Raw genomic sequence first — 27,719 nt, 5'->3', positions numbered from 1 at the left:
TGTCCACGTCTTATAATGACCTCTCCGTCGTTGGCGCTTCTCCGGCTCATAGCCGTTAAGGATTAAAATTGTCAGTCGGCTGACCACCATCGTAAAGGGGCACCCATTTCGACATTCCCGGGTCAGCAGAAGATTGGTCTGTCGTTTTGACAAGGAGGGAATATGCAAAGTCAGTAACGCCTGCTGGCCGTCCCTAATAACATCCGGCACAAAATAATGCAGAAAAATACTGCTCCGGTGGCGTAGATCGCAGGCCCCCCGCTTTTCCCCCACCCAGTGGGTGGAAACGGAAGTGTGGAAGCGGCCTCTAGCGGCCCGAACATCGCCGGAGCACGATCATCGGTTCAGCTTGTGACGATACACACCACCTTCCTCACTAAACAGAAGGCCCAATTAAGCTGCTGAACAAATATCCTTGAATCTGTCGTGTTTCACGGTCTAGTCCAAGTGTTGCACAATGCTGGCCAAGAACTCATATTCAGCTGGAACCTGAAAAAGACGGAGGAAAGCTAATTAAAAAGTTCCACAGACGTTGGAAACCTCATTCCAATTTTTCTGACATCAACAACAAACAAGTTGTCAAACGATTTGCCATCGATCAAAGTGAGCCATCAGGTGAAAATTTGGCGAAAGAGGCCCTTTGGAAAATACAACATCGACACCTTCACTTAATCCACTTATAACTAAGTAAGTTCGGCTTAGATCAACTTGGGGTGTTCTAGAAAATTGTTCCCCATATTATTTTTGATATATATCTAAGGTTTCAGACATTTTGGTTCAGTAGATGATTTTTGCGGTCAGAAAATGTAAAAAGGTGAAGATTCTCTATGAAAATCGCATACAAACTTAAATGCTAAAGAGCTTCAATGAATCCTGAACCAAATTGGCTGAAAATTTCAGGAGAGCTTCTGTAGACATAGGAAAATGATTTTATCAACAATGCAACGGTCTAGCTGACATTTTTGCATTTCCAAGGGGCCATGAACCACACTACAGGGACGTTTGGCATAATGGACATTTGGCATAATGGACGTTTGGCATAATTCGTTCGAAACCCATGAAGGACGTTTGGCATAATGGACGTTTGGCATAATTATTACTAGCTTGTTTTTTTTTGTCATTTTCACGAACGAAAATGTATATTTTTTACCTTTTTTATATTACTTTAAGAGATTATCATTTTTTTCTATAAAAAAAAATAGGTATCTCTATATTTTTTCCCCAATATTCAATTCTTTCCTTTTTGAATAATTCACAATAAATCTTTTCAATGAAATTTTGATATTTTTATTAAATAATAAGTATAAAGAAGAAAATATATCTTGTTAGCTTAAAATTTTTCCCCTTTCAATATAATTAGCAGTAATTTTTTAAATGAAATTTTCCCTTTTATATGAAATTTGTTCGGTCAAAGCCGAACAGAGGAAGAAATGTGGACTGTATTTTGCGGCGGTGGAACTTTCGAGCACGGTCACATGGGCGAACAAACGGAGGACCACTTCGGAGGGTCGGATCAGATCGGGATTGGAAGAAAACTGGGCGGATTTACTAAACTACTCAAATCTATTTCTCTATGGTTTCTCGGTACAAGAGCGTGGTCGCGGGTGCTTCCTCGGAAGCCGGTTCTGGGATACGCGTGGGTTCGCGTCGGTGAAACTTGTCCAAAACGCGTCGGCAGCTTCCTCCTCGGCTGGAGGTCGGCACAAGAATGGCGGCGGGGGTGAAAGTAGCGATCGTCGTTGCACGCGCCGTTTTCCACCTGTCAGTTTGTTTTGGTTGGCGCGTCCTTCAGGGTTGCTCGGGTACACGCTAAACAGCTTCCGGTACGGAACAAAATTCATGATGAGAAAAACCTCTTCAAATTTTCGACAATTGAGCTTTTATAATGCAATTTTCCCTTCTTTTGATCAAAATTTTACTTGAAGAAGGAAATCTCTAAATAAATTCACATTTTTCCCTTCTTTTTCGAATTTAATCTAAAGAAACCCCAGAACTGGGCAGCACTCATCCGACACGAGACTAGCGGAAAGATTCACAGACACAGAGAACACAGTTCTAGATGACCGAGAGAATTATGCCCTCGAGTCCATTTTCAAGAAAAAGTTCATCCTTCAAAACAAAAAGTGTTCTCTACGGGAACTGAACCAGAGACCTTTAATAGACTAACTCGATGACTAAACTGCCTTGGTCACAGCAGCTTGGTGACACAAGAGTAGTCAGATTTCGATGTATGACTCTTGTTGCAGATTGAAACAGTATTAATTAATTAAATTAATTGTTTTGCAGGTGTGAGTTGGTACCATTATTCTATCGAGTTAGGCATTGAGCTCTCTATAAATTTTGATGGAATTATACTCTCGATCCTGTATTTTGGGTGAATTGATGTCGATGTTGCTTTTCTTTAAATATATTGCAATTAAGTTTTTTTATTCAATTTTCCCATCATTTTTTATATTTAACTTGAAGAAGGGATATTCTCTTATAGATGTTGTCTTTAAACATTTATATAATTTCTGCACATTTTTTCTCTGTTGGTTTATTTTAAGAGAGGTTAGCATTAGCAAGCATTAGCATTAGCAATAAAGGTCGCACAATTCCGGATGGCTGCACAACGCTTATCTTGCTGTTTAACTGTAATTAAACGTATGATAGCACTAGACTCTCATCCGGTTACAATATTCCAACACGGGAGATACCATGTTTTCCTCTTTAGATGAGCGTGTAATACTATCCAGTAAGATAAGGGGCTCCTGGCCGGTACCTTGCTAACCTCGGGGATTGGAAGGTATGTTAGTAAACATCTATCTAGAATGCGCAGAGATCTCTACGTCACCTAGTGGTATAGATGTTTGTAGGGAGGTTTTGGACTCAATGTTAGTAAATTGAACGTTTGTTTTTTTTTAACACCGCCACCACCACCACCACCAAAACCATACCATCACCACAAAAAGTCATGATAGATTTAAATACAAATACATTACAAAACGAACACAACAATAAAACCATCTTCCTGGCCCTGCTGCCCACACGATACTAACGCGCAATAATATTAATAACCACAATGACCCCCCACTGCATGCATGACTCGAACATAAACACGAACATAGCACAAAGAGAACACCACAAAAATCTATCTTCCCATCACCACTGCTTGCACGATACTCAGATTTATTTTAAGAGAGGTAGGTGAAAAATAAAGTTGTTTATGGAATTTTCCCTTCTTTTATTTATTCAATACTAATCTTAAAGAAGGGACAACTGCCAATTTGAAATAAAAGAAGGGAAAATTTCATAACTCATTTGTCAAATATTTAGAGAAAGAAAAAATGTACATCCCTTATTAAGGATGAATATTAAAGAAGAAAACATTGCATAAAAACAATGATTGAAAATTTTGAAAAAAAAAACAAACTGCGAATTTTTTTAGAGATTTTACCTTATTTTAGCTTTAAAATAAAAGAAGAGCAAATTGCTTTAAAAAATTTAAATTTAAAAAATTTCGTTAAAGAAGAGCAAAATGTACATACATTCTTTAGGTTGAATTTGAAAAAGGAGGGAAAAGGGTAAACAGTATAAAATCTTTATTGCTAAATTTCAAAGACTGGCAAAACTTACATCACTTTGTTAGGTTGAATTTAAAATAAAAGAAGGAATAATTGAATACAAAAAATTAGCTGCAAAATATTTCAAAAGAAGACAAATCTCAATATAATATATTTATGAAAAAAATGCATATTATATTTATGAAAAATTGCATTTTCAAGCTTTATTAAGAAAAAAAGGAAAAAATACATCTATTGGGAGAAAATGACAAAGATACTAGATTTCTTGAAAACAAAAATCATTTTTAAAGTAAAGTTATCTGCTTAGAAAAAGGGAAAAACCTATAAATTATTATTCTTTACAAAAAATAAATACTAATTGAACAAAAAAAAAAGCTAGCAAAAATTATGCCAAACGTCCATTATGCCAAACGTCCTTCATGGGTTTCGAACGAATTATGCCAAACGTCCATTATGCCAAATGTCCATTATGCCAAACGTCCCTGATGTCTTGGACCAATTATGCCAAACGTCCATTATGCCAAACGTCCATCTTGAAAACCCGTTATGCCAAATGTCCATTATGCCAAATGGGGTACACCCCTCGGAAGGCACGGTTGGTATATATTGTTCAAGTCCGGTATTGCCTGGTAAGTGTAGTTGTATCACTTTTGAGGGTCATCTAAAATGCAAGTAAACTTTATATCCCGCATTTTATTTATATTTTCAAGTATCGAATACCTCGCCACAGATCTGTCCCACGATCTCATTCTCAGGGAACTGCAAAAAAAAGACAACGGTTTCAATAAAAAAAAACCCCCGACAAAAAACCCGACCGCTAATGTGTCGCACGGTCACACACTCAACAAAAAGAGAAAAAGAGAGGGAAAAAATCTTTCGCAAAATCAAAATAACTCCGCTCTCTTTAATAAAGGGTAAAATGATAACAATTATTGATGATTACAATTATTGCCATTTAATCACACGTCGTCGCCGTCGTCGTTGTCCTTTCGGGAGCCCCCTTTCGGAACGTGCGGTGGCCGCGGTTGAAGACCTCGCGTGGATCCCGCGGCTTTTATCAATCAAAACCACGCGAGCTGCCGATCAATGTGTGTGCGAGTGTGTGTTCGTTTGAGTAAACGTTCCGATTCCGTTCCGATTAATGACTCGGTGATTCTCGCCCGCTTCCTTCGTGCCCTTCGGTCGACGTCGACGGCTGATGAATACAGCAAGATCAGGTGAAAATACTCTGAGAATCAGAGCAGCTCGATCAGGTGAGGAAAGAAGGGGGAAAATAATTCGAAAATCACCATCGCATCGGAACTCGATCGCGAGCGGGAGTCAAAGTAATTGCAGGAATGTGATGCACCTTTTTTCCCATCTATCGTCAATGTTGTCGGTGGAAGATAACAACATTTAATGTATTGGCGCATAGCTTTCCAGGTAGACTAAATATGTTCTATTAGAAAATGCTGTCCATGAGATTTCAGATCAATCAAGACTAGAAAACTAGAAAAAGCTTCCTTTAGTTTCGTTGAAACTGAACCAAAAAATATTTTTGTTTTATTTTTTTGAGCTTAAAAAAACATTCAAACATGTAGAGTAGGGTGCTCTAGGTCTAAGTACCCCGCGGTGCTACACCCTGAAATCAAAGATTGACCAATCACTATACTGCCCAATGGTGTAATATCAAAATCGATTTTCCAGCACAGCACTTTTTCAGTTCCTTTTGGGGTCCTAAACAACTCCCCAAAGTTTGGGACCGATTGTTTTAGTCCTCAGTTTGCGCAAAGCGATTCAATTTTCCATATAAATTTGTATGGAGAAAACCATTTTTTTGGATTTTGATATTTATCAAATCCACGTTTCATGCTATATCAAAACCGAACTCATATTTGTATGCTCTGGAAGGTGCTCTACAACTTTGCCGAAGAGAGTATGGTGCTAACTTGCTCCTGAAAGAAGATATAGCGTCCTCAAAACTCGTCTAAAACGTGATTTTCGAGCAAAAAACACGTTTTAGACGAGTTTTGATAACGCTGTATCTTTTTTTAGGGGCAAGCTAGCGCAATACTCTCTTCGGGAAAGTTGTAGAGGACATTCCAGAGCATTCGAATATGAGCCCGATTTTGATATAGCATGAAACGTGGATTTGATAAATAGCAAAATCCAAAAAAATTGTTTTCTCCATACAAATTTATATGGAAAATTGAATCGCTTTGCGCAAAGTGAGGACTAAAACAATCGGTCCCAAACTTTGGGGGGTTGTTTAGGACCCCAAAAGGAACTGAAAAAGTTCTGTGCTCACTAAATTTGGACAACTTTATTTTTTTTCCATACAACCATATTACACCCTACTGCCCATGTTCGCATAAATGTCCCATATGCAAAAAACAGCAAGCTGAGAAAAACGCATTTGAAGTTTGTCCCACACATAAGGTTACGTGTTAAGGTTTCACGAAAAAACTTGATTTCCTCCTGATTTCTAGAACAAAATATTGGATGTTATAGGCTTTTCTGAAAGATCTCGCGATTCTGAACAAAACTGCATCACTAACTCAAAACCGATGAAAATGCATATGGAACATTTATGCGATCAGGGGCAGTATACTAAAGTTCAAATTTGAGTTCATTCTGACCACGAAAATCCCTCACCTTAAAATTTGTGTGGAAAAAAACCATCAAAATGTATGGGGGTAATTCTCTACCAACTCATACGAAATCGGGAAAAGTTGCCCCGAACCCTCTTCGATTTGCGTGAAATTTTGTCCTAAGGGGTAACTTTTGTCTCTGATCACGAATCCGAGGTCCGTTTTTTGATATCTCGTGACGGAGGGGCGGTACGACCCCTTCCATTTTTGAACATGCGAAAAAAAGGTGTTTTTCAATAATTTGCAGCCTGAAACGGTTGTAGTGGTCCTCCAAACTCACCTTCTTCGATAGCGCAGAGTGGATCGCCGTTGGCGGCGATGGCGGACGTTGAGTGCGTTGGTGATTCCTCGGCCGGGTGAAAAACCTCGATAATTCCGCCGTGTGTGGCCGGATTGGGCAGGAAACAGGTTCGGCCGATGCGCGGCCAGCAGGAGCACCGATGGGCTCAGTTTCAACCCGGTTAAATAAATTAAACGCACAACTTTGTACAAAAAACACTTTTTTTATTACACTAGACTACATTAACATCTATATTTCTTCTTATAACTAGGTACAAATAGAAATTGAACGGGGGTCCTCCCTTTGAGGCCCGACTGCGGGTATGGTCGGCGCGGAACTGAACTACAGCTCCGATCAGTTGCTCGCTCGTAGTCTCGATCGCCCTCTCGATCGTTCGCAGATCGCTCTCAGTCGCTCCCAGTCGCTCCCAATGGTCGCTCCCGTTGCCAAGGTGATTAGAAGAGATGGGAAGTAACCTCGGCTAATGGCTCCAATCGACTGACCCCTGGTCAGTGGCTGCGTGCTTCGTCGCACTCAGACATCCTCACCCACCCTGAAGTTGCTCGAACACTTCTGAAAATAAAGAAACAGAAACCCTCTCGACGCTCGACTGATTGGACACTACTCCTCAACCGCTGTTGCTTCTGGCTGAGCTGAAGATTCTTCTTCGTCTTCTTCTTGGGATGGCAGGATGCAAAGTTTGGCAACTGGACGTTGAAGGAGATTTGTTGCTGTTTTGACCGTCACGACGCGCACAACACCGTCTTCACCAGGATGCAGCTCATGGATACGACCCATTTTCCACCGCATTGGGGGTTGGTTGTTGTCAACGATGACGACCAGCTTGCCCACCTCCACTTTCTTAGGATGCTGCCAGTTCTTCGTTCTGCTCTGTAGTTGCGTAAGGTACTCCGATCGCCAGCGTTTCCAGAAGTTCTGCGTTTGCTGCTGTACCATCTGCCACCTGTTCAGTCGATTCCCAGGGATGTGACTGTAATCAGGTTCCGGCAAGGCTTGCAGCGATGCCCCGGTCAGAAAATGACCAGGTGTAAGTGGTTCGAGGTCTGTAGGATCGTTGGAGAGTGCAGTAAGCGGCCTTGAATTCATGCAGGCTTCAACCTGCGTCAGTAGTGTGTTGTAGTCCTCAAACGATGCTGAATTCTCGCCGAGAACTCGCAGGAGGTGATGCTTGGCCGACCGCACCGCTGCCTCCCACAGGCCTCCAAAATGTGGTGCACTGGGTGGGTTAAAGTGCCAACGGATGCCTTCGAGTTCGCAAACCCTTGCGATCTTCTCGTGATGTGAGACATCCTTCAGCTGCTTCAACAGTTGCTCCAGTACATTTTAGCCCCGACGAAATTTGTACCGTTGTCACTGTAGATATCAGTTGGACGGTTTCGCCGAGAAATGAATCTACGAAGTGCTTGTAGAAAGCATTCCGTAGACAGATCGGTGACAAGTTCCATGTGCACTGCCTTTGTAGCCATGCACACGAAGAGTGCCACGTACGCCTTCGTTGGTTGACGCCCTCGACCAGCCTTCACGTACACCGGACCAAAATAGTCCACTCCGGTTTGAGAGAAAGGTCGTGACACTGTCACCCTCGCCTTGGGCAGATTTCCCATCTGCTGCTGAATAGAAGTTGGTTTTGCTAGGTAACATTTCTTGCATTTATGAATGACCAGTCGCACAAGGTCCTTGCCACCTAATGGCCAATACTTTGCTCGAACCGATGTGAGCACGAGTTGGGGCCCACCGTGCAGCAGTAGCACGTGGTAGTATTTAAAAAGAAGTTCTGTAAACCTGTGCTTTGCCGGGAGAACCATAGGGTGTTTCCTCCCCGGCGGTTCCTTCGAGTGTTGCAAACGTCCTCCAACTCGAAGCACACCAGCTTCGTCGATGTGTGGGTTGAACCAGCGTAAACGTGAATGAGCAGAGACTGATTTCTCAGCTAACAGATCTTCGATTTCCTCAGCAAATGTGGTTCTTTGAACTAATCGGACGATGACTCCTTCCGCTTCCCTCAGCTCCTTCAGTGTGACGTATCCATACGTTTGCTTCGCTTCCTTGTTGAAACGACGGGTGAACCGTCGCGCCAGGGCCACAGCTCGAATAAGTGAGATGTAAGAGGAGAATCTTGAGAGCAGAATGTCGATGAACTCGACTGTTGCAACGCATGCCACCACGACACGTCGCCTTTCTGGTGCTTCCTCTCCTGACAGATCAGGCTGCGCTGGCCAACTGCTTGGCTCCTCATCGTCCCAATCAGGACCTTCCTCCCACATCTCATTACCTTCTAGTTCTTCCGGTGGAACACCACGTGAGATGAGATCAGCTGGGTTGCTGACACCTGGTATGTGGTTCCAAACAGCATCAAGTTCCTCCGTAATCCGTTGAATTCTAGCAACCCTGTTTCCGACGTAGGTGTGCCAGTAGCTTGGTGGTTTCTTGAGCCAAAGAAGAACGCAAGTCGAGTCCGTCCAGAAAAAAACTGGAAACCGTTTGCCAAAGACTCGAATGACCCACTCTACCAAATCTGCACCCAGATCCGATCCATTGAGCTCCAGGCGAGGTAGAGGTTGTTGTTTGAGAGGTGCGACTTTTGATTTGGATGTTAGTAGCCGCCTTGCTAGCTTCCGCTCTACATTCTTGGACCGAATATAGACACATGCCCCGTACGCCTTCTCCGAGGCATCCGTGTAGCAGTGAATTTGGATGTCGACTGCTCCTTGATTACCGTACATCTCGGAATCCGGATGTTGTTGAGTACGCCTAGATGTTGACTTAGCTTCCGCCATTCCTCACCCACCGTAGGAGGCAATGGATCCTTCCAATCGTACCGAGTGCCATCCACTCGCTGCAACGTCCACAGTTTTTGCATGAACATCTTCAGCAGAACCAGAGATGCGCCCAGGAGTCCCAAGGGATCAAAAAAGGTTGCGATGATGGACAAAATCAGCTGCTTAGTTAGAGGTTGTCCCGGCGTCACCGCTGGATTTTGAACTTGAACCTGAAGCAATCAGTTTTGGGCAGCCATTTAAGACCCAAAGTGTTGACTGACGCCTCTTGATCCCAATCGATCTCGTCAGGAAGTGCTAGATTCTCCCGTGCTACCCCACGTAGTACCGATGGCTCGTTGGACGCCCACTTCCGTAGCTTGAAACCTCCCGAACCCAGCAAACTGTCCAGTTGTGCCCTCAATTCGGTAGCGGTTGCGACGTCATCTGCTCCAGAAATGACATCGTCCATGTAGACGTCCGTTTCCAATGCTTGAGCTGCTAGTGGAAACCGTTGCTGCTCGTCCTGAGCTAGCTGCTTTAGTGTACGAGTGGCGAGAAACGGTGCCGGTTTTGTACCGTACGTCACCGTCGTAAGTTCGTACGTCGCGATTTCCTCCTCAGGGTTGAAGCGGTACAAAATGCTCTGGTAAGGTGAATCCTCCGGCGCCATGTCTATCTGGCGGAACATCTTTTCCACATCCGATACAACCATCACCTGCCGCATTCTACTCCGTAGCACAATATCTCGAAGATCTGGTTGAATGGTCGGTCCAACAAGTAGAACATCGTTGAGAGAGAGCCCGGTCGACGTTTTGGCCGACGCGTCGAAGACTACTCTCACCTTCGTGGTAGTACTTTCTTCTCTTACTACTGGATGGTGCGGTAGGAAGCACCGCGGGGAGTCGTTCGCTGGCCCCGCCTCCACCTTCTTCATGTGACCAAGCTCCAGATACTCCATCATGAAGTCTTGGTATTGCTTACGAAGTGCTGCGTCCTGAGTAAGTCTTCGTTCCAGGCCTAGAAGACGCCTGGTGGCCATCGTTCTGGACTCTCCCAATTGAGCCCAGGTTTGTTCGTTTTTAGGAAGTCCAACAGTGTACCGTCCGTTCGCTGCGCGGCTAACCGAGCGTGCATACTGGTCCTCACAGCGCGTTTCCTCTGGGGAGTAGATATTACCAGTTCCTACTTCCTCACAGGACCAAAATCTGGACATCAGCTCCTCCATGCTGTCCGATATCGCCATGTTGCAAGTGATTTGCGTCAAGCTACATGGTGACGACACTTCTCCAGAAACAACCCAACCGAATACCGAGTCGGTGAGTCGCGGCAATTCGTTGCCCAACGGAATCGCCTTTCCCGTTTGGAAGAAGTTGAAGAAATGTTGAATGCCGAGTACCAGATCCACAACCCGTGAATGGAAGAACGTCGGATCAGCGAGTTCAACATTGTCCGGAATTTTCCAGTTCGTAGTGTTGATGGAAACTGTGGGTAGGTTCACAGTAACCTTCGGTAATACCAGAAAACTCATCTCCTGATTGTAGGGAGATGTCCGAGACTTTACGACAGCTTGTATTCTCCGCTTGGACTTCATGGCCGCTTGTCCAATGCCAACGACCGAAACGTCAACCTTTTGCATAGACACGTTCAACCGTTGATAAAGTCGTTCCGCAATAAAATTGCATTCAGAACCAGAGTCCAGCAGCGCGCGTGCGGTGACGGTGTTGCCCTCGTTGTCCTCGACAAGTACAACCGCAGTCGCGAGGAGGATGCTAGACGACTGACCGGTAGCCGCGTTGGATGACACCGAGTCCGTAGTCGCCGAGTTTGAAGAAGTTTCAGTAGGCTTAGCGGTCGACGGACCGCTCCCATCAGACGAAACCCGTTTTCCCGTCTGATTCTGCGTGGCAGCTCCCTCCGCATGGAAGCACAGCATCGTATGATGACGTCCCTTACATTTCCAGCAGGAATACTTGGATTGACATTTCTTGGCGAGATGTCCGCTTCGCAAGCAGTTCCGACAGAGCGAGTGGCTTCGAATCAGTGACTCTCTGTTGCTTATCGGCATTTTCGTAAAGGTCGGACACGTGTGAAGATAGTGCGACTCCGAACACGCCTGACACTTTTGTGTTGTCGACTGTACCGCGTTGTTGCTCACGTGTACTGAAAACGGCTTTTTCCTGAGTCCTTGGGATGATTCTTGTTTACTCTCTGAAGTTCCAGTGGATAATTTTGGTGGAAGTGATTCCAGAACCGAAATGCGACGCTGGATAAAATCCGTCAAATTGACCAGCGTGTCATTCTCCTGCGTTGAAGTGTACTCCTCCCAACCCCTTCTGGTGTAAGGATCCAAACGAGAGCTCAGAATCTCGACCAGCAGCAAGTTCCGATAGTCCGCAGGTTGGACAATCTGATCCAGAGATTGCACCGTCCTCTGAAAGCTGTCGAGCGTCCTGTGCAAGTCCGTAACCGATTCCTTGGTGAGAACAGGTAGCTTGAAAAGAGCTTGAACCTGTCTCCTCTTCAGCAGCTTGCTGTTGTTGTACCGCTTCAGCAACAAGTCCCAAGCAACTTGGTAGTTCCGTGTGGTGATCTTGATTGGCTCGATTAGTGATCGCGCTTCTCCCTCCAAACATCCCTTGAGATAGTGGAATTTCTCCACCTCAGGTAGTTCCTGCTTCCAGTGAATGAGAGATGAATAGAGATCCCTGAAGCTGAACCATTCATCGATGTTCCCGTCGAAAGTGCGAAGCTTGATTTGCGGTAGGCGAACGTGGTCTTGAACAGCGTGAAACGAAGAATCAGCAGTTCGAGTTGTTTGATCTAGTGTAGACCCATCTTGCATGTCCTTGATTTTATCAAGCAAAAACGACTTGACCTCGAAATAGGTCTGCTCAAATTTCAACCTTTCAACTGTGAATGGATCACCTTCCACCGCAACATAATCGTCATGGCATTCCACTTCAGAAGAACATTCAACAATTCGCTCCCACAATTCATCGAACCGCTCAAGCCGGACAGTGATCTCGTTGGCAGTGGTGTCCTCCTTAAACTCATTCTTGAACTTTTCGATGATGTTGAACGAGCTCTGCAGACTCTTCAGTTTGGTTTGAAGTTGTTTAAGGGTAGCCTTGGAGGTCGATGGCACGATCTTCAGCGGCATTGTTGTTGTTGATGATAGTAACGAGAAGAGAATGTACGGTGTAGTATTCCAAAAACGTCCAACTTCGACCGGACATATACTGTAGCTTTACCTAGACAACTAACAGCAGTGCTGGCCGGCTCGAGTTGAATATCCAGTACAGTCCTCTCCAACAACGAAATGATCCACAAATTAGTGTGTACGTGCGTGCGTGGGCGTAATGATCTCTCCAGCCAATCAACCAAGTAGTGTGGCAAACATCGACAGAGGGAAACTTATGTAGTACCACAGTATGAAGCTTCGGTAGACATATACTTCTAGCTTTACCTGTGGGTCTTACAGGTGTGCCACCCCCAGAGTCCACGTTGCAGAAATCGTGTTTGAACCTTGCCAAGAACGTCTGTCAGTCTCCAAAACGAGTGTATTTCAGCAGAAGAACGTAACGAGAGAAAGTGCGGATGTAGTATCGAAATGGTTGGCTTCGGTAGACATATACGTGTGCTTTACCTGGACAACCAGACACGTCACCAAATCCGAAGCAACCAGCCAGATGAAACGACCCTCAATTGATTGAGTACAGGGATTGCTCGCCAAGAAGTAGTACCAACGCAGATTCGTCGAGAAGTTAAGTTTATTTTTAGGTGCAGCATACAAAAAGTCTTAACTTCGACAAGACATATCTATTTTTAAGTTTTTACCTGGACAAACTGCCTCATCTGCTGATGTCAAGTCGAAGTCGTAGATCAGCGTGCGGTGATCCTCAATGGCCGTAGTCGATGGCCAGCCTCGTGGTGCAGGCAGTGAACGCTCCGGGAACCCGTCCTGTCCCTCATGCGTTACAGGCAGTGAACGCTCCGGGAACTCGTCCTGTCCCTCATGCGTTGCTTCCGTTCCGCGACCGCTCGTGAAATCAGCTCGAAACGGCGAGTTCGCCCGATTCCGCCGGGTGCTCCAACCCGATGGCAGTAGATGGAAGTTTGCGACGGTAGTCGACCGTCCGGATCGTAGAGAGTGGTAGTCGAAGTGCGTGTGTTAGTTTATGGCTGTAGAAGGCTTCGGCATAGACATACACCTGTGCAGTTCTACTTTACCTGAACGGAAGTGAACAACTCCGGTTGTTCGGTGATGTCCAGCGATGAACCAATGGCGAAGTCCTTCCTCGCGGGTGCGTGTGTGACCGCGTGCTGTTGGCGCCAATGATGCCCGCGATGGCGTCCGTGGACAATAGCCCGATGATGACGCACAGACGGTATTGTTTGAATCCGCGATGGCGGCGAAGCGATGATTTCCTTTGTCCTCCAGCGACCAACGCGATCCTAGTCCCTTTGTCCGACACCAGATAGATCCTCCTGGTACCGTGGAACGTTGATCCGGTTCGAAGGACCACTAATGTAGTGGTCCTCCAAACTCACCTTCTTCGATAGCGCAGAGTGGATCGCCGTTGGCGGCGATGGCGGACGTTGAGTGCGTTGGTGATTCCTCGGCCGGGTGAAAAACCTCGATAATTCCGCCGTGTGTGGCCGGATTGGGCAGGAAACAGGTTCGGCCGATGCGCGGCCAGCAGGAGCACCGATGGGCTCAGTTTCAACCCGGTTAAATAAATTAAACGCACAACTTTGTACAAAAAACACTTTTTTATTACACTAGACTACATTAACATCTATATTTCTTCTTATAACTAGGTACAAATAGAAATTGAACGGGGGTCCTCCCTTTGAGGCCCGACTGCGGGTATGGTCGGCGCGGAACTGAACTACAGCTCCGATCAGTTGCTCGCTCGTAGTCTCGATCGCCCTCTCGATCGTTCGCAGATCGCTCTCAGTCGCTCCCAGTCGCTCCCAATGGTCGCTCCCGTTGCCAAGGTGATTAGAAGAGATGGGAAGTAACCTCGGCTAATGGCTCCAATCGACTGACCCCTGGTCAGTGGCTGCGTGCTTCGTCGCACTCAGACAACGGTGATGAGATAGAAATTTGGTGTCAAAGGGACTTTTATGTAAAACAAGACGCCCGATTTAATGGCGTACTCAGAATTGCGAAAAAAAAACGTATTTTTCATAGAAAAAACACTAAAAAAGGTTTAAAAATTCTCCCATTTTCCGTTACTCGACTGTAAAAATTTTTGGAACATGTCATTTTATGGGAAATTTAATGTACTTTTTGAATCTACATTGACCCAGAAGGGTTATTTTGTCATTTAGAACAAAAACTTTCATTTTAAAATTTCGTGTTTTTTCTAACTTTGCAGGGTTATTTTTTAGAGTGTAACAATGTTCTACAAAGTTTTAGAGCAGACAATTAAAAAAAAAATTGATGTATAGACATAAGGGGTTTGCTTATAAACATCACGAGTTATCGTGATTTTACGAAAAAAAGTTTTGAAAAATTTACTTTTTGCGTTTCTCTTTGTTTCGTCGTCCGTGTCTGTCGCGGGTGACCATGAACGGCCATGATCGATGACGACCAACTTTTTCAAAACTTTTTTTCGTAAAATCGCGATAACTCGTGATGTTTATTAGCAAACCCCATATGTCTATATATCATTTTTTTTGTAATTGTCTGCTCTACAACTTTGTAGAACATTGTTATACTCTAAAAAATAACCCTGCAAAGTTAGAAAAAAACATGAAATTTTAAAATGAAAATTTTTGTTCTAAATGAAAAAATGGCCCTTCTGGGTCAATGTAGATTCGAAAAGTACATTAAATTTCCCATAAAATGACATGTTCCAAAAAAATTTAACAGTCGAATAACGGAAAATGAGAGAATTTTTAAACCTTTTTTAGTGTTTTTTTTTCTATGAAAAATACGTTTTTTCGGAATTCTGAGTACGCCATCAAATCGGGCGTCTAATTTTACATAAAAGTCCCTTTGACACCAAATTTCTATCTCATCACCGTTTCAGGCTGCAAATTATTGAAAAACACCTCTTTTTTTGCATGTTCAAAAATGGAAGGGGTCGTACCACCCCTCCGTCACGAGATATCAAAAAATGGACCTCGGATTCGTGATCAGGGACAAAAGTTACCCCTTAGGACAAAGTTTCACGCAAATCGAAGAGGGGTCGGGGCAACTGCTGTGTGAGTTGGCGGAGAATTACCCATGGATAAGGCTACCAACTCTTGCTGAGCAAAAATCCGTACACTTTGCCGATATGACACCATGGTATAACAAAAACTGTCTATGAATTATTTATATAAATTAAATTTAATAAATTTGAGAATTAAAAAAATAAAACTGTGTCGTTTTTAGAGCTAACAAATTTCACACGTTGCACGTTTAAAAGTATTCATAAAATAAACCGTGATTTGAATCAAATCGTTATGTTCTTCAATGTTTTTTGTTAAACGTTTTAAAGTTTACAAAATGTCAAGTTTGCTTTTACGAATAATACCGTTCTTAGTGTTTTCACGAACACTTTTCCAGAGTTTTTTTTATTGAAAAGGTCCTATAACAACAGTTTATAGGACCTTTAAAAAAACTCTAGATTTGTTAATTCAAATGTTCAAATGTTTTCACAAGTTTTAGAAAGCCTTTGGAAACGGATAAATATATTTAGTAAGGAATTTCTAAAAGAACAATTCTAGAGTTTTTTTTAAAAAAGGTCCTATCAACATATGAAAGACAATAGTTCAAAAACTCTAGCATTATTGATAATCAAGTTTGAATTGAGGAAACCCCGGAAAACTCTCCCTTTTTAAATCAAACTCTCAGAAAAATAAAAATTTCTACACACAAAAAAATATTTCCGAATGTTACATCATTTATGATGTAACACTTTTGCACGTCATTAAACATTTAAATTTAAATGCAATTTGATGTAAATTTGTAACAAATTATACGTAAAAACATGATTTTACGTGTGATTCAACCGGTTAACGTAAGATTTGACGTTTACATGTAATTCATTTTTTCCGTGTCAAGTAAATCCACATATTCTTTTTGTGTAGTTAACAAAAGCTTCAACCAAATCAAAAAAGCAATTCAATGATTAAAAAGTTGTTAAAATTCCGTACAAATCCGTATTATGCGTAAAATTCCCTACAAAAATTCCGGCCTGTTAAAAATCCGCGAAGAGGTTCGAAAATCCGTATGGTAAGGAAAAAATCCGTACAGTTGGTAGCCTTACCCATGGAGAAGATCAATTGTTTCAGTTTTTGTCAGAATCTCAAGTTTTTTGATGGACAACTTTCCTGAAGACACTATTTTTTTCGCGAATTTATTAGCTTTCGAAAATGATCAATCTGCTTCAGAAAATTATACTCAACCTGAATGACTGAGAATGAAATAATAAAAATTGCAAGACATGTTCAAATAAATTTACAACATCAAATTCGAGTTCTGCAACCCCACTTTTGTCAAATTTGAATGGTTGAACACCGCCATTTTGGCCGCCTTCTTGGACTAAAAAAATCTAAAAGTAGTTTATGCAACAAGTTGCGAAAACAAGATTTTTCAGCACGAGTCGTACATTTATCCAACGAGGTTTACCGATTTTGATAAATACAACGAGTGCTGAAAAAATCAAGTATTCCAACGAGTTGCATTTTTTGCAATTCCGAGAAACGCTTTTTGAATTGAATTTTATGTCAAGCATAAATGTATTAAGTAAAATCACAGTTCAAATAACATAATTTTGAAAAAGGTTACTTTTAGAAAATCGGAATTTTTGCTTGTTTTGATGGTATGGCGAAAATTGTAAACAAAACCCGTCCAATTATGATCAAACGAGATATCAATCTCTCGCATCGATTCACAACCCATAATTGCACCATTTTTGCTGCTTACCTAAACCTTTTTCAACCACCAGCATTGGTCGGTACGGTTCATTCTTGGTGGAGGCTTTTCCCCTCTTTTGAACTCACCCATAGCATTCCGATGAGAACAAGAGCGCTTCCGGAGTAGCGCTTCACTTCCACCCGATTAATAACTTTCCCCCGCCGCAAAGATTCGAGCAAATCTCAACCTCACACACACAGATCGATCTTCATCGCGTTAGATCAACCGGGGTGAGATAACCGGCCGAGGATGATTCGATTGTTCAGCGCCCGAAGCCGCGGATTTTCCCATGGCGACCTCCTAAGAGACAACTCCTCGGCCAGGTGGGAACCTCGTCTTCCACCGGTGGTCCACATGAAAGCACCGAAAAATTTCCTATAAATTATCGCCGTGGAACATTATTGGAGCCCAAACCATGGGCTGTTGGCGAGGTGATCACAAGGAGATAATTAATTTCTCAAGAACGTTCTCGCGTACCGGCGTAAAATATCGATTTGTACGCCCAATAATGGGGAAGGGAAGCCTCAACAAGTCGGTGGGCTGTCACAGACAAGGGGATATTTATTCAATAAATTTTAGATTTCACTGGCATCAAATGATTGTAGCGCCATCTATTTTTTGTTAGGATTCAGAATTTCAGTGACCGTTAACGCGTTTAGCATTTATTTGTTTGTGAATCTTCCGTGGACACAAAGGGATAGTGGTGGCGGTCAAGCGCCTCCAAAGTGACGTGAGAGCACGACCGACTCGGGCCATCGAACGGAAGAACGGAACTGCTGAACTGGGTAGCAGCGGAAACTTGGGATGATGATCGGTGTGGAATAGAGACGGATGGGAGCAAAAAAAAGAAGAAATGATCGGTTTATAATCGATCTCGGTGGAGAAGAAGCTGAAATTCGAGCGAGCTGATGGGACGGTAGCTTGGGCCCTTTGATTTTTGTACCCACGTTCGATCGATCACGGGATTTGAGCGTTGTTTTTTGGGCCGACCGGTTCGGAATCATGTTTGTTTTGCGGTATAGTTTTGCTTCAGCACCTTAATTAGCGTGCGATCGTTGATTTTTCGAAGTGGATACAATTTTGAATAATGCCCCTACAATTATTTTGCTTGTTTCTTGAAATGACAAACGTAATTTTCATAATATTTTTTTGTTTCAGTAGGATGTAATAGGTTACGCCCTTTCAAAAAATATTTGCAAAGGTTTTTGAAAGCAATTTTCCTAATTGTTGTAGCCAATTGCTAATAAAACTGAATTTAAAATTATAAAAAGTACCTAATTCACCTTAAGGTGGTTAGTGCCTCCCACATTTTGAAATAATTTTAATTTTTTTTTCAAAATCATCATGTCCATCGGATGAGGAAGTAAAATGTCGGTCCCGGCCTTGGTTGTTAGGCAGTTAAGTCATTCCAGGTGTAGGAGTCGTCTCCATGCCATAAGTACAAACAACACACCAAACCAAGCCTACTCCGGTGGAATCGCTGGCGGCGGTTGGACTCGCAATCCAAAGGTCGTCAGTTCAAACACTGGGGTGGAAGGTTCCTTGGAGTAGAAAGAGGTTCGGGTGCTCTCCCCATTTAAGCCTTCGGACTCCTAGGTTTGAGCAGAAACTTGCAATAGAGACCATAATGGATGGTGGATGGTTTGATTGATTTTTTGATGTCCGCAACCCACAAATGTTTTCCAAACATAACATCAAATACTATTTTTTAAGAGTCAAGCTGAAAAGATCATTCCATTTTATATTCATCGATGGGTCACATAATTTCATCAAAATATCTGAGATCCAGCTTCAAAACAGCATACTATTAACACTTGGTCGCCGTCATGCTAACTTGTCGTACGTGCATTTTGGGCCAAATTGAGTTTAGAACGCCATTTTGTGCAGCTCACAATGCCTCACAGATCCCCAAAATTCAATTTCAATCCTGAGATATTCAATAAAAACCAAAAAAGCTCCGAGGGTTTTTTGTCACTTTTCATATAAAAGAAGTTTTAATCTTGTTGTGCTATTTTGACACAGCCTGATAAATGATGTAAGTGCGACATTTGGCCGAAGGGATTTCAGGTCAGAACGCGTTTGTCACAGGAACGAGCTTGACTACCGTAAACATTTTCATAACTCAGGACTCCAGCAACCAAGTTCATCCAAACTTCGTGGCAATGCAGCAGTGGTCAACCAAACTAAACGAGTTCGTTATTGTTTACATTGAGTGCTCTTGTTTTTGTTTATTCAAGGTCAAACATTAAAACTAGAGAGCCTACACCCTTACCAAAAATCATGACTTTTTGAGTTCCAAATCCCACTTTTCATACGATTTTTTGAGTTCAGGTACTACAACCATAAAAATGGTTATATGGGTTGAACTGAAAAAATCGTATGAAGAGTGGGATTTGGAACTCAAAAAGTCATGATTTTTGGTAAGGTTTTATATGGAGAGTCACTCACAGAGCTCCAATCGAACTGTCAAATCGGGGTTCCTATCGAGCAACAAGACCATGCAAGAACAAGGTCGAAATCAATGTAAAGTAATTTTGACCAAAAAAACAAGACTTATAACAATCTCAAGCAATGTAAAACTGTTGTTTATAATAATCTGGTTGTTTTTGATATGTTTGTGCTTGTTCGGTACAAGAGACGTGCCAGCACGCAGAAAAATGTTTTGTATTATCAGCCTGTACGAGGTTTGAATCAACAAAATTTTTGTTGAAAATAATCAACGCCGATTTTGAGTTGAAACAAACCTTGATTTTCTCAATTCCACAAAAGTCTTTTGTTGTTGCGAAAAAGTTACTTTGACGTTTATCGTTGATTCAACAAAAATAATGATTTTCAAATCAACAAAACGTTTTGTTGATTCAAATGTGCCTTAAGAGCGAGTTTTTCACCAATGTGTAACAGGTCGTATCGAGGTGCTCCGATGGATGAAACTTTCAGCGTTTGTTTGTCTATACATGAGATGAACTCATGCCAAATATGAGCCCTCTACGACAAAGGGAAGTGGGGTAAAACGGGCATTGAAGTTTGAGGTCCAAAAACCATAAAAAATCTTAAAATTGCTCGCATTTCCTTAAAACTTCATAAATTCCAACTCTCTTAGATGCATTCGAAAGGTCTTTAGAAGCACTTTAAAATGAGCCATAGACATCCAGGATTGGTTTATCTTTTTCTCATAGCTTTTGCAAATTACTGTTAAAAATGGTTTTTTTTTAAAACCTTAATATCTTTTTACAACAGCCTCCAACACCTATACTACCATAAGTCAAAAGTTAGGTAATTTCATGGACTATAAACTTACGGTATTAACTTTTTGGCCAATCGCAGTTTTTCTCATAGTTTTTCGATTTTTCTATAACAAACATTTTACAACGTTAATTTCTGCCCTGTAGGCTTCCACAAAGCGGCACTTTTTGGTCTCAATTTTGTCATATTTGGAATCCTCGGAAAATTTCACGTTAGTTTGAAGCATTGGAGTTTTATATTTGATTTAAAAAATAATTAAATAAAACATTTTTTAAGAAATAGATCTTATTTACCCTGTGATCAAAACGTCAAATGCTGTATCAAGTAGGCGAAAATCTGTTTTACCCCTAATCCAACAAATTGTTAAAAAATATTTTAATTCATTCTAAATGGCAATATTTCCAATCAAATTTACAACTCCAATACTTTTAACTTACGTGAAATTGTCCGAGGATTTCGAATATGACAAAATTGAGACCAAAAAGAATCGCTTTGGAAGCCTACAGGGCAAAAATTAACGTTGTAAAATGTTTGTTATAGAAAAAGCGAAAAACTATGAGAAAAACTGCGATTGGCCAAAAAGTTATAACCGTAGGCTTATAGTCCATGAAATTACCTAACTTTTGACCTTTAAGAGCATGTGTGTTGGAAGCTGTTGCATAAAGATATTAAGGTTTTAAAAAAATCCATTTGCAAAAGCTATGAGAAAAAGTTAAGCCAATCCTGGATGTCTATGGCTCATTTTAAAGTGCTTCTAAAGATCTTTCGAATGCATCTAATAGAGTTGGAATTGATGAAGTTTTACGAAAAGGCGAGCAATTTTAAGATTTTTCATGTGTTTTGGACCTCAAACTTCAATGCCCGTTTTACCCCACTACCCTTTGTCGTAGAGGGCTCATATTTGGCATGAGTTCATCTCATGTATAGACAAACAAACGCTGAAAGTTTCATCCATCGGAGCACCTCGATACGACCTCTAGAACAAACCGAGCAATATTTACAAAAACTGCCTCTTAATTTTCTGCGTGAGAACCAATATAAAACAACATGTTTTTTAACCTTAAATTTGATTGACTTTGAGTGCTTGAAATTTCTCCCAGAACATTTAATGTACCTATACAGGTCCCTAATTAAAACGCGTTTTTTCTCGGAACGTCAAAAAGCAACGTACGACATGATAGCTCGACAGCGTCGATTTAAGTGATCATAACTTTTTGTAGCACAGAAAAAATCATGTTTATAGTGCAAATGCACCATACTCATGAATAAATTCCTTCGTGGTTCTCACATTCGTGAACTTAATTCACGATTACGAGAATTGATTTTTTTCTGTGAGGGTTGTCAGAACTTAGTTTTTTTGGGTCTTATTTGGAAAAAAAAACTTGTGTTTCTCAAAAACATATAATATAGAGCCATTTTTTTTATTATTTTATTACAGGTTTGGAGTGACATAAGGATGAAACAAAATAACTTTACAGATTTTCAAAAGACCTCTAATTTTGTATCACACTATTATCTATTATATACTATTATCCGAAAAACTATCCGATCCGTTACATTTTTGTTTTTAAATCTATTTTGGGTTCATCAATTTTTTTTTATCCAAATAATTTTTAGTTATGATACGGTTTTCGTATATATCTTTTGATTTGGTTTGATTAAAAAGATGATATCTGATTTAATATAGAATAAAATTTAAATTATCCAGATATTCGAAGTTTTAGCTCTAACCGGGACACATGAAGCGAATCGGGACAGCTGTTTTAGCCTTGTTACTGTACAATATTTGGATATTTTTGATTAATTTCGAATAGAACAAACACAGAACATCCAAAATAGTGCATCGTTTTTCAATTTTCAAGCTTTTAAGTACTCTGACGGTATTTTAAAAGGCATTATAAATCTTGTTTGTTTGTTGTTTTACAATTCGACGTCGTCGTGCTATCTTGTCGCACCCGCCATTTCGACGTTCCGAGATAAATGCGTTTTAATGTTTGACCTTATAATAAACAAAAACAAAAGCACACAATGTAAACAACAACAAACACGTTAAGTTTTGCTGACCATTATGTGCATTGTCCCGAAGTTTGGTTGAAGTTGGTTGCTGGAGTCCCGAGTTATAATTACAAATCGACGCTGTCGTGCTATATTGTCGCACCCGCCATTTTGACGTTCCGAGAAAAACGCGTTTTAATGTTTGACCTTGAATAAACAAAAACGAGAGCACGCAAAGTAAACAATGAATAACACGTTTTTTTTGTTGACCATTCAGTGCGTTGCTGGAGTCCCGAGTTATAATTACAAATGTTTACGGTAGTCATACTTGTACGTGCGTCAAACGCATCCTGACCTGCAATCCCTTTGGCCAATTGTCACACTTACATCAATTTTCAGGGAGTGACAAGATAGCACGACAAGATTGAAACTTCTTTCGTATGAAAAGTGACAAAAATCCGCGGATTTTTTTTTTGGTTTTTATTGAATATCTCAGGATTGAAATCGAATTTTGGGGATCTGTGAAGGTCAAAAGGTGAGGCATTGTGAGCTCCACAAAATGGCGTTCTTAACTCAATTTGGCCCAAAATGCACGTACGACAAGTTAGCACGACGGCGACAAAATGTTTACGGTAGTCTAACTTATACGTGCGTCAAACGCGTTCTGACCTGAAATCCCTTTGGCCAGTTGTCGCACTTACAACAATTTTCAGGGAGTGACAAGATAGCACGACAAAATTGAAACTTCTTTCATATGTAAAGTGACAAAAATGCACGGAGTTTTTTTTGGTTTTCGTTGAATTCCTTAGGATAGAAATCGAATATTGGGGATCTGTGAAGGTCAAAAGGTGAGGCATTGTGAGCTGCATCAAATGGCGTTCTTAACTCAATTTGCCCCAAAATGCACGTACGACAAGTTAGCACGACGAAACTCAAAATATTTCTAAACAAAGGAGGAAAATTCATTTTATGTTTTTTTTGAGTTGATAAGACTTCTATTTTTCATAAATTTTATAGTTTTCAGTTTTTTTTCCAACTTTTTTTTTGTTGAAAACATATTTTTCCAATATCTTTTTCTGAATTTCTCGGGACAATTAACCTCGACGCTCGACATTCGTCAAAACGGTATGAGAAGATATTTTTTAGTTTTCAATTCTAATCGTGTATGAGAATGTTTTTGTAAGTTTAAATAATTATTTAAAAAAAATTAACTGTTGCTATACGAATTATTTTAGAAATTAAATTATTGTCCATTATTCATAGATTTTAACGATGCACATCAACTAGAGCTTTTTGCACAAAGATTTTACACACATTGTAGTATTCGCTAAACTATTAGAACCATCGATTAATTTGTAGTACTGTAGTACTATTTCACAATTTTGGTATAAGAAGACAACAACTTCCTTTGTGATAAACCCTTAAAGGAGTATGAGAAAAATTACACCTAAAATTTAAATCATAATAATAAAATTACAGTCATCCCACATATTCGGAACGGTTTCCAGATCGGCCAATGTTCAAACAATCATAGCAAATCGATAATTGAACTTAATGTTTCGCTTTTACCTTCATTTGAAAGCTTTTCTTGCGATATTTCGAATGCAGTATCGAACATCTGCAAATTTTAACTTTTATATGAAGTTTTTGAAGAATTACTTTGACCCTTGAAATCCACAAATTCGGAACACTTTTTTCTTACGAATGTAAACAAACTTTAGATCTCTCCAGGAGTACATATTTATTACCAAATAATGACTTCACACACTGAAACCAATGAAACTCAAGCTCAGTGATGTTTTATACATGGTTTGATAACTTTTTTTGTGAAAATATCAGTTAAATTCAGGTGTTCCGCAATTGTGGGAGGCACAATAACATCCCACAATTATGAAACAGGCCATTTGGAGGCAGTGTTTTGCTGCTGTGGACAAAATAGTCTTGGAATGAAGTTTTTTGTTCAAAAAGTCCTACTTTTACTAGTGAAATAGCAAGATAATGTCCAAATGAAGGTTCTAAAAATAGTAAGGTCGACAGAAAAGCTACTTTTGGCATGCTATTGACAAATTATCATAAAAGTGTTCCGAATTTGTGGGTGTTCCGAATATGTGGGATGACTGCAAACATAACAAAAAAAAGTTTCGTCCGGATTGCCAACCAGATCAACTTTTTGCTCACCAACTTGCATTTTTCCAAACAAACAAAAAAAACTCTCTCCTAATTAATCACTTCACCTCCGTTAGTTTCACTCCCAGAGCCAGGTTGGTCTAATTGCACGTGACATATTACTGGGAAATGCACTTTTCCACACGGAAAGGTACGAACCAGAAGAACGACACTGTGTGTGTGAGTGGCCTGTGAAAAATGAGCTTTTGCTCCCATTTTGCAGGACTGGGCTGGAGTGGATGATGCAAAGGACTGCACTTCTCGACAAAATATTCGAAAAATGAAGAATCATTGAAAAATTTGCTCTTTGTTACTACATTAAAACTAGGAAATTTAGTAAAATACATTACTTTTTTTGTCTATTCTAGCATACGAGTTTAATTAGTTCGTGGTTAAAGAATTAAAATAGTCCCAACTCACTGTTGGCACAAGTCAACCTGTCACTTCCCTCATTTTCCTGAACACCGCATTCCACTAGCTTTACCCTCAAATTGATTGATCTTTCGCGCTCGAGTTTCGAGTCCCAATGAACCGGATAATCGTACCCTAAGTCTTCCGCTATTTCCCCAATGGTACCAGCTGAATAGTTCTAGTTTGTGGCATTTTCCCAGCGCCATCCAGAGCAGCTCCGTGGAGGATGATTTGTCTTGCTGGGAGAATTACCCTCACTTGGTTCCCCCACCCCCCAGGGGTCCCCTTAATCGGCTCCTGGACGACGACCATCGTCATTAAGTGAGCATCAGCTTATGGTATTGTGAAGAGGGGTAACTTTAGTCCAAAATGTGACTTTAAAGCATTATTGGAAAAATAAACCATGCAGAAAAAAAATTAAAATTATTTTAGAAAAGCAATATTTACAAATTAACCCTTCTCTACGGTTTCCACTTGAATTTCTACGTTCAGCAGTAATTGATTTAGTATCTCTGTTCGAGCTGCATCATCACTCCAGAGAGTATTAAAGGCGTCCCATCGGAACTCGTCTGGTCTGGCAGCCACATCCGATTCATTCATAAAGCTTCGCGAGACTGAACTCGGTGGCGATGGTGACTCACCTGGAAAAGTCACGTGTGCCCTAAAAATGGGTCTCATTTTTTTTTTTGGAAGGAATATGCCACAGCTCCCACACCTTTGAAGTCGTTTGTGGGCGAGCAGCAGTAATTAATCGCCGTGACCTTCGCAGCAGACTTGCGATGACGCCATGGGACTTTGGCAGGAATCCATCACCAATTAGGAGACGAGCAGGAATATTTGTGGAGGTTATTACTTTTGACTGTAGAGGGTGACGATTCTCGAGATTTTCAATTTCCCGGGAATCGAGAGTTGAATTTGGCCATTTCCCGGGAATTCCCGGGACCCGGGATTTTTTTGACTATGCCAATAGTGCCAATAATTTTAAAAGGAAAGGTCATACATTTGTTTCTTTTCAATAAATTCAGTTACAATTAATTCACACTTATTCAATTAAATGTTAATTTAAGAAGCCTCATTATTTTAAGGAACTAGTTCAACCTTTAGAACTTTTCTTAGAATCTGTAAATACAAGATCGTTTTTTGAGTTTTTGGGGACTCAAAATTGTAGTTTAAAATCTTACGAATCTTAATTCGCACAGAGTAATTTTTCAAAAGTGCCACAAGCTTGTTGCATGAACTTGTTATTAGATTTTCGTGAAGTTAAAAATAGCAAATATATAATTTCCCAGTATCGAGATTTTTGCAATTTTGCAAACTAAAAACAACTACTTGAACTTGTTTTTTTCTTTTTAAGGTAAACTTGAAATATTCATTGAAGAAATATATTTATCAGGAAATGCGAATGTTCACAAATATCGGACCTTAACAAAGATTAAGACAATCTTTACAGAATGCTAGAGTTTTTTCTTCTAATATATAATCTAATATTGAGGTTGATGAGAAACACAAAATGACTTAATGAGGATATGGAAATTGAACTTATGGAAAAGGTTGTTTCCTCTTAGAACAAAAAAAAAACAAATAAAAATAATTTAACAAAAAAACTTTATAAAAAAAAAATTTCACTTCGTATAAATAAAACTTCAGATAATCGAATCTCGACAAAAAAAATTGTTTGCTGTTTTATTTTTGATTTTTGAGCTTTAAACTACTTTTAACTACTCTAAGATTACTAGGAAATTTTTAAATCCAAGATTCAAATTTGACTAAAGTGTAGTTGCAGAACTCGAAATTGATGTTGAAATAAGAAAAAAAAATTTTTTTTGTTCGTGATTCGATTATCCGAAGTCCCATACAAACCTTCGGATAATCGAACTTCGGATAATCGAAACTTCGGATAATCGAGTCAGGACTGTATTTCATTTCTGGGATGTAACTGCTACTTTAAGGTAAATTTTGGGCTCCACATTTTTGTGGGCTTCTCTCAATTATAGTTATTGGAATTTTCGACAAGTTAAAATTTACTCTTTCTATATAACATTTTATTCGAACTTGAACATTGAACATCCATTGTTCTAAACCATTTCGAATTTTAAAATGTTTTTCCGATTAGTTTATAACATTTTGCTTCGATATTTATAAGTAGAAAATTTCCCGGGACTCTCGACCAAATTTCCCGGGAATCGAGAGGTCCAAAAATTGTCGATTTCCCAGGAATTTTTTCCCGGGAATTCCCGCTCGTCACCCTCTATTGAGAGGGAAAATTAATCAAAAGTGTAAAATTGCTAGATGAAGGAATGTTAGATGAAGGAATGTTCTCTTCAAAAAGACTTTTTGGAAACTGAACATCGAAATTGAACAATTTTCTTTAATTCGATAATGCTAATTAAGTTAGCCTAACTCGTTTGCGTTTTTAGTTTTTAGTTTTTAGTTTTTAGTTTTTAATTTTTAATTTTTAGTTTTTAGTTTTTAGTTTTTAGTTTTTAGTTTTTAGTTTTTAGTTTTTAGTTTTTAGTTTTTAGTTTTTAGTTTTTAGTTTTTAGTTTTTAGTTTTTAGTTTTTAGTTTTTAGTTTTTAGTTTTTAGTTTTTAGTTTTTAGTTTTTAGTTTTTAGTTTTTAGTTTTTAGTTTTTAGTTTTTAGTTTTTAGTTTTTAGTTTTTAGTTTTAGTTTTTAGTTTTTAGTTTTTAGTTTTTAGTTTTTAGTTTTTAGTTTTTAGTTTTTAGTTTTTAGTTTTT

The 27,719-nt window shown here is 40.2% G+C and overlaps 1 protein-coding gene across 1 annotated transcript; it reads right to left on the bottom strand.

Moving 5' to 3' along the window:
- Positions 1 to 9,458: 9,458 nt before the first annotated feature.
- On the bottom strand, positions 9,459 to 12,413 carry LOC119766323. The gene is made up of 2 exons (XM_038250804.1): positions 12,179 to 12,413; positions 9,459 to 12,028 (listed from the first exon to the last, which is right to left on the bottom strand). The coding sequence occupies exons 1-2, from the start codon at positions 12,411 to 12,413 to the stop codon at positions 9,459 to 9,461; spliced, it is 2,805 nt and encodes a 934-aa protein (XP_038106732.1).
- Positions 12,414 to 27,719: the final 15,306 nt, after the last annotated feature.

Source organism: Culex quinquefasciatus, chromosome 2 (genome assembly GCF_015732765.1).
Source record: "Culex quinquefasciatus strain JHB chromosome 2, VPISU_Cqui_1.0_pri_paternal, whole genome shotgun sequence".
NCBI lineage: Eukaryota > Metazoa > Arthropoda > Insecta > Diptera > Culicidae > Culex > Culex quinquefasciatus.
The sequence above is the reverse complement of the archived record's forward strand: the minus strand, read 5'-3'. Positions and strand labels throughout refer to the sequence as shown.

Coding starts and splice junctions, on each gene's coding strand:
- LOC119766323 (XM_038250804.1), bottom strand. CDS start 12,413: ATGCCGCTGAAGATCGTGCCATCGACCTCCAAGGCTACCCTTAAACAA. Junction 12,029..12,178: donor CGATTATGTTGCGGTGGAAG/GTGATCCATTCA, acceptor ACGCTGTTCAAG/ACCACGTTCGCCTACCGCAA.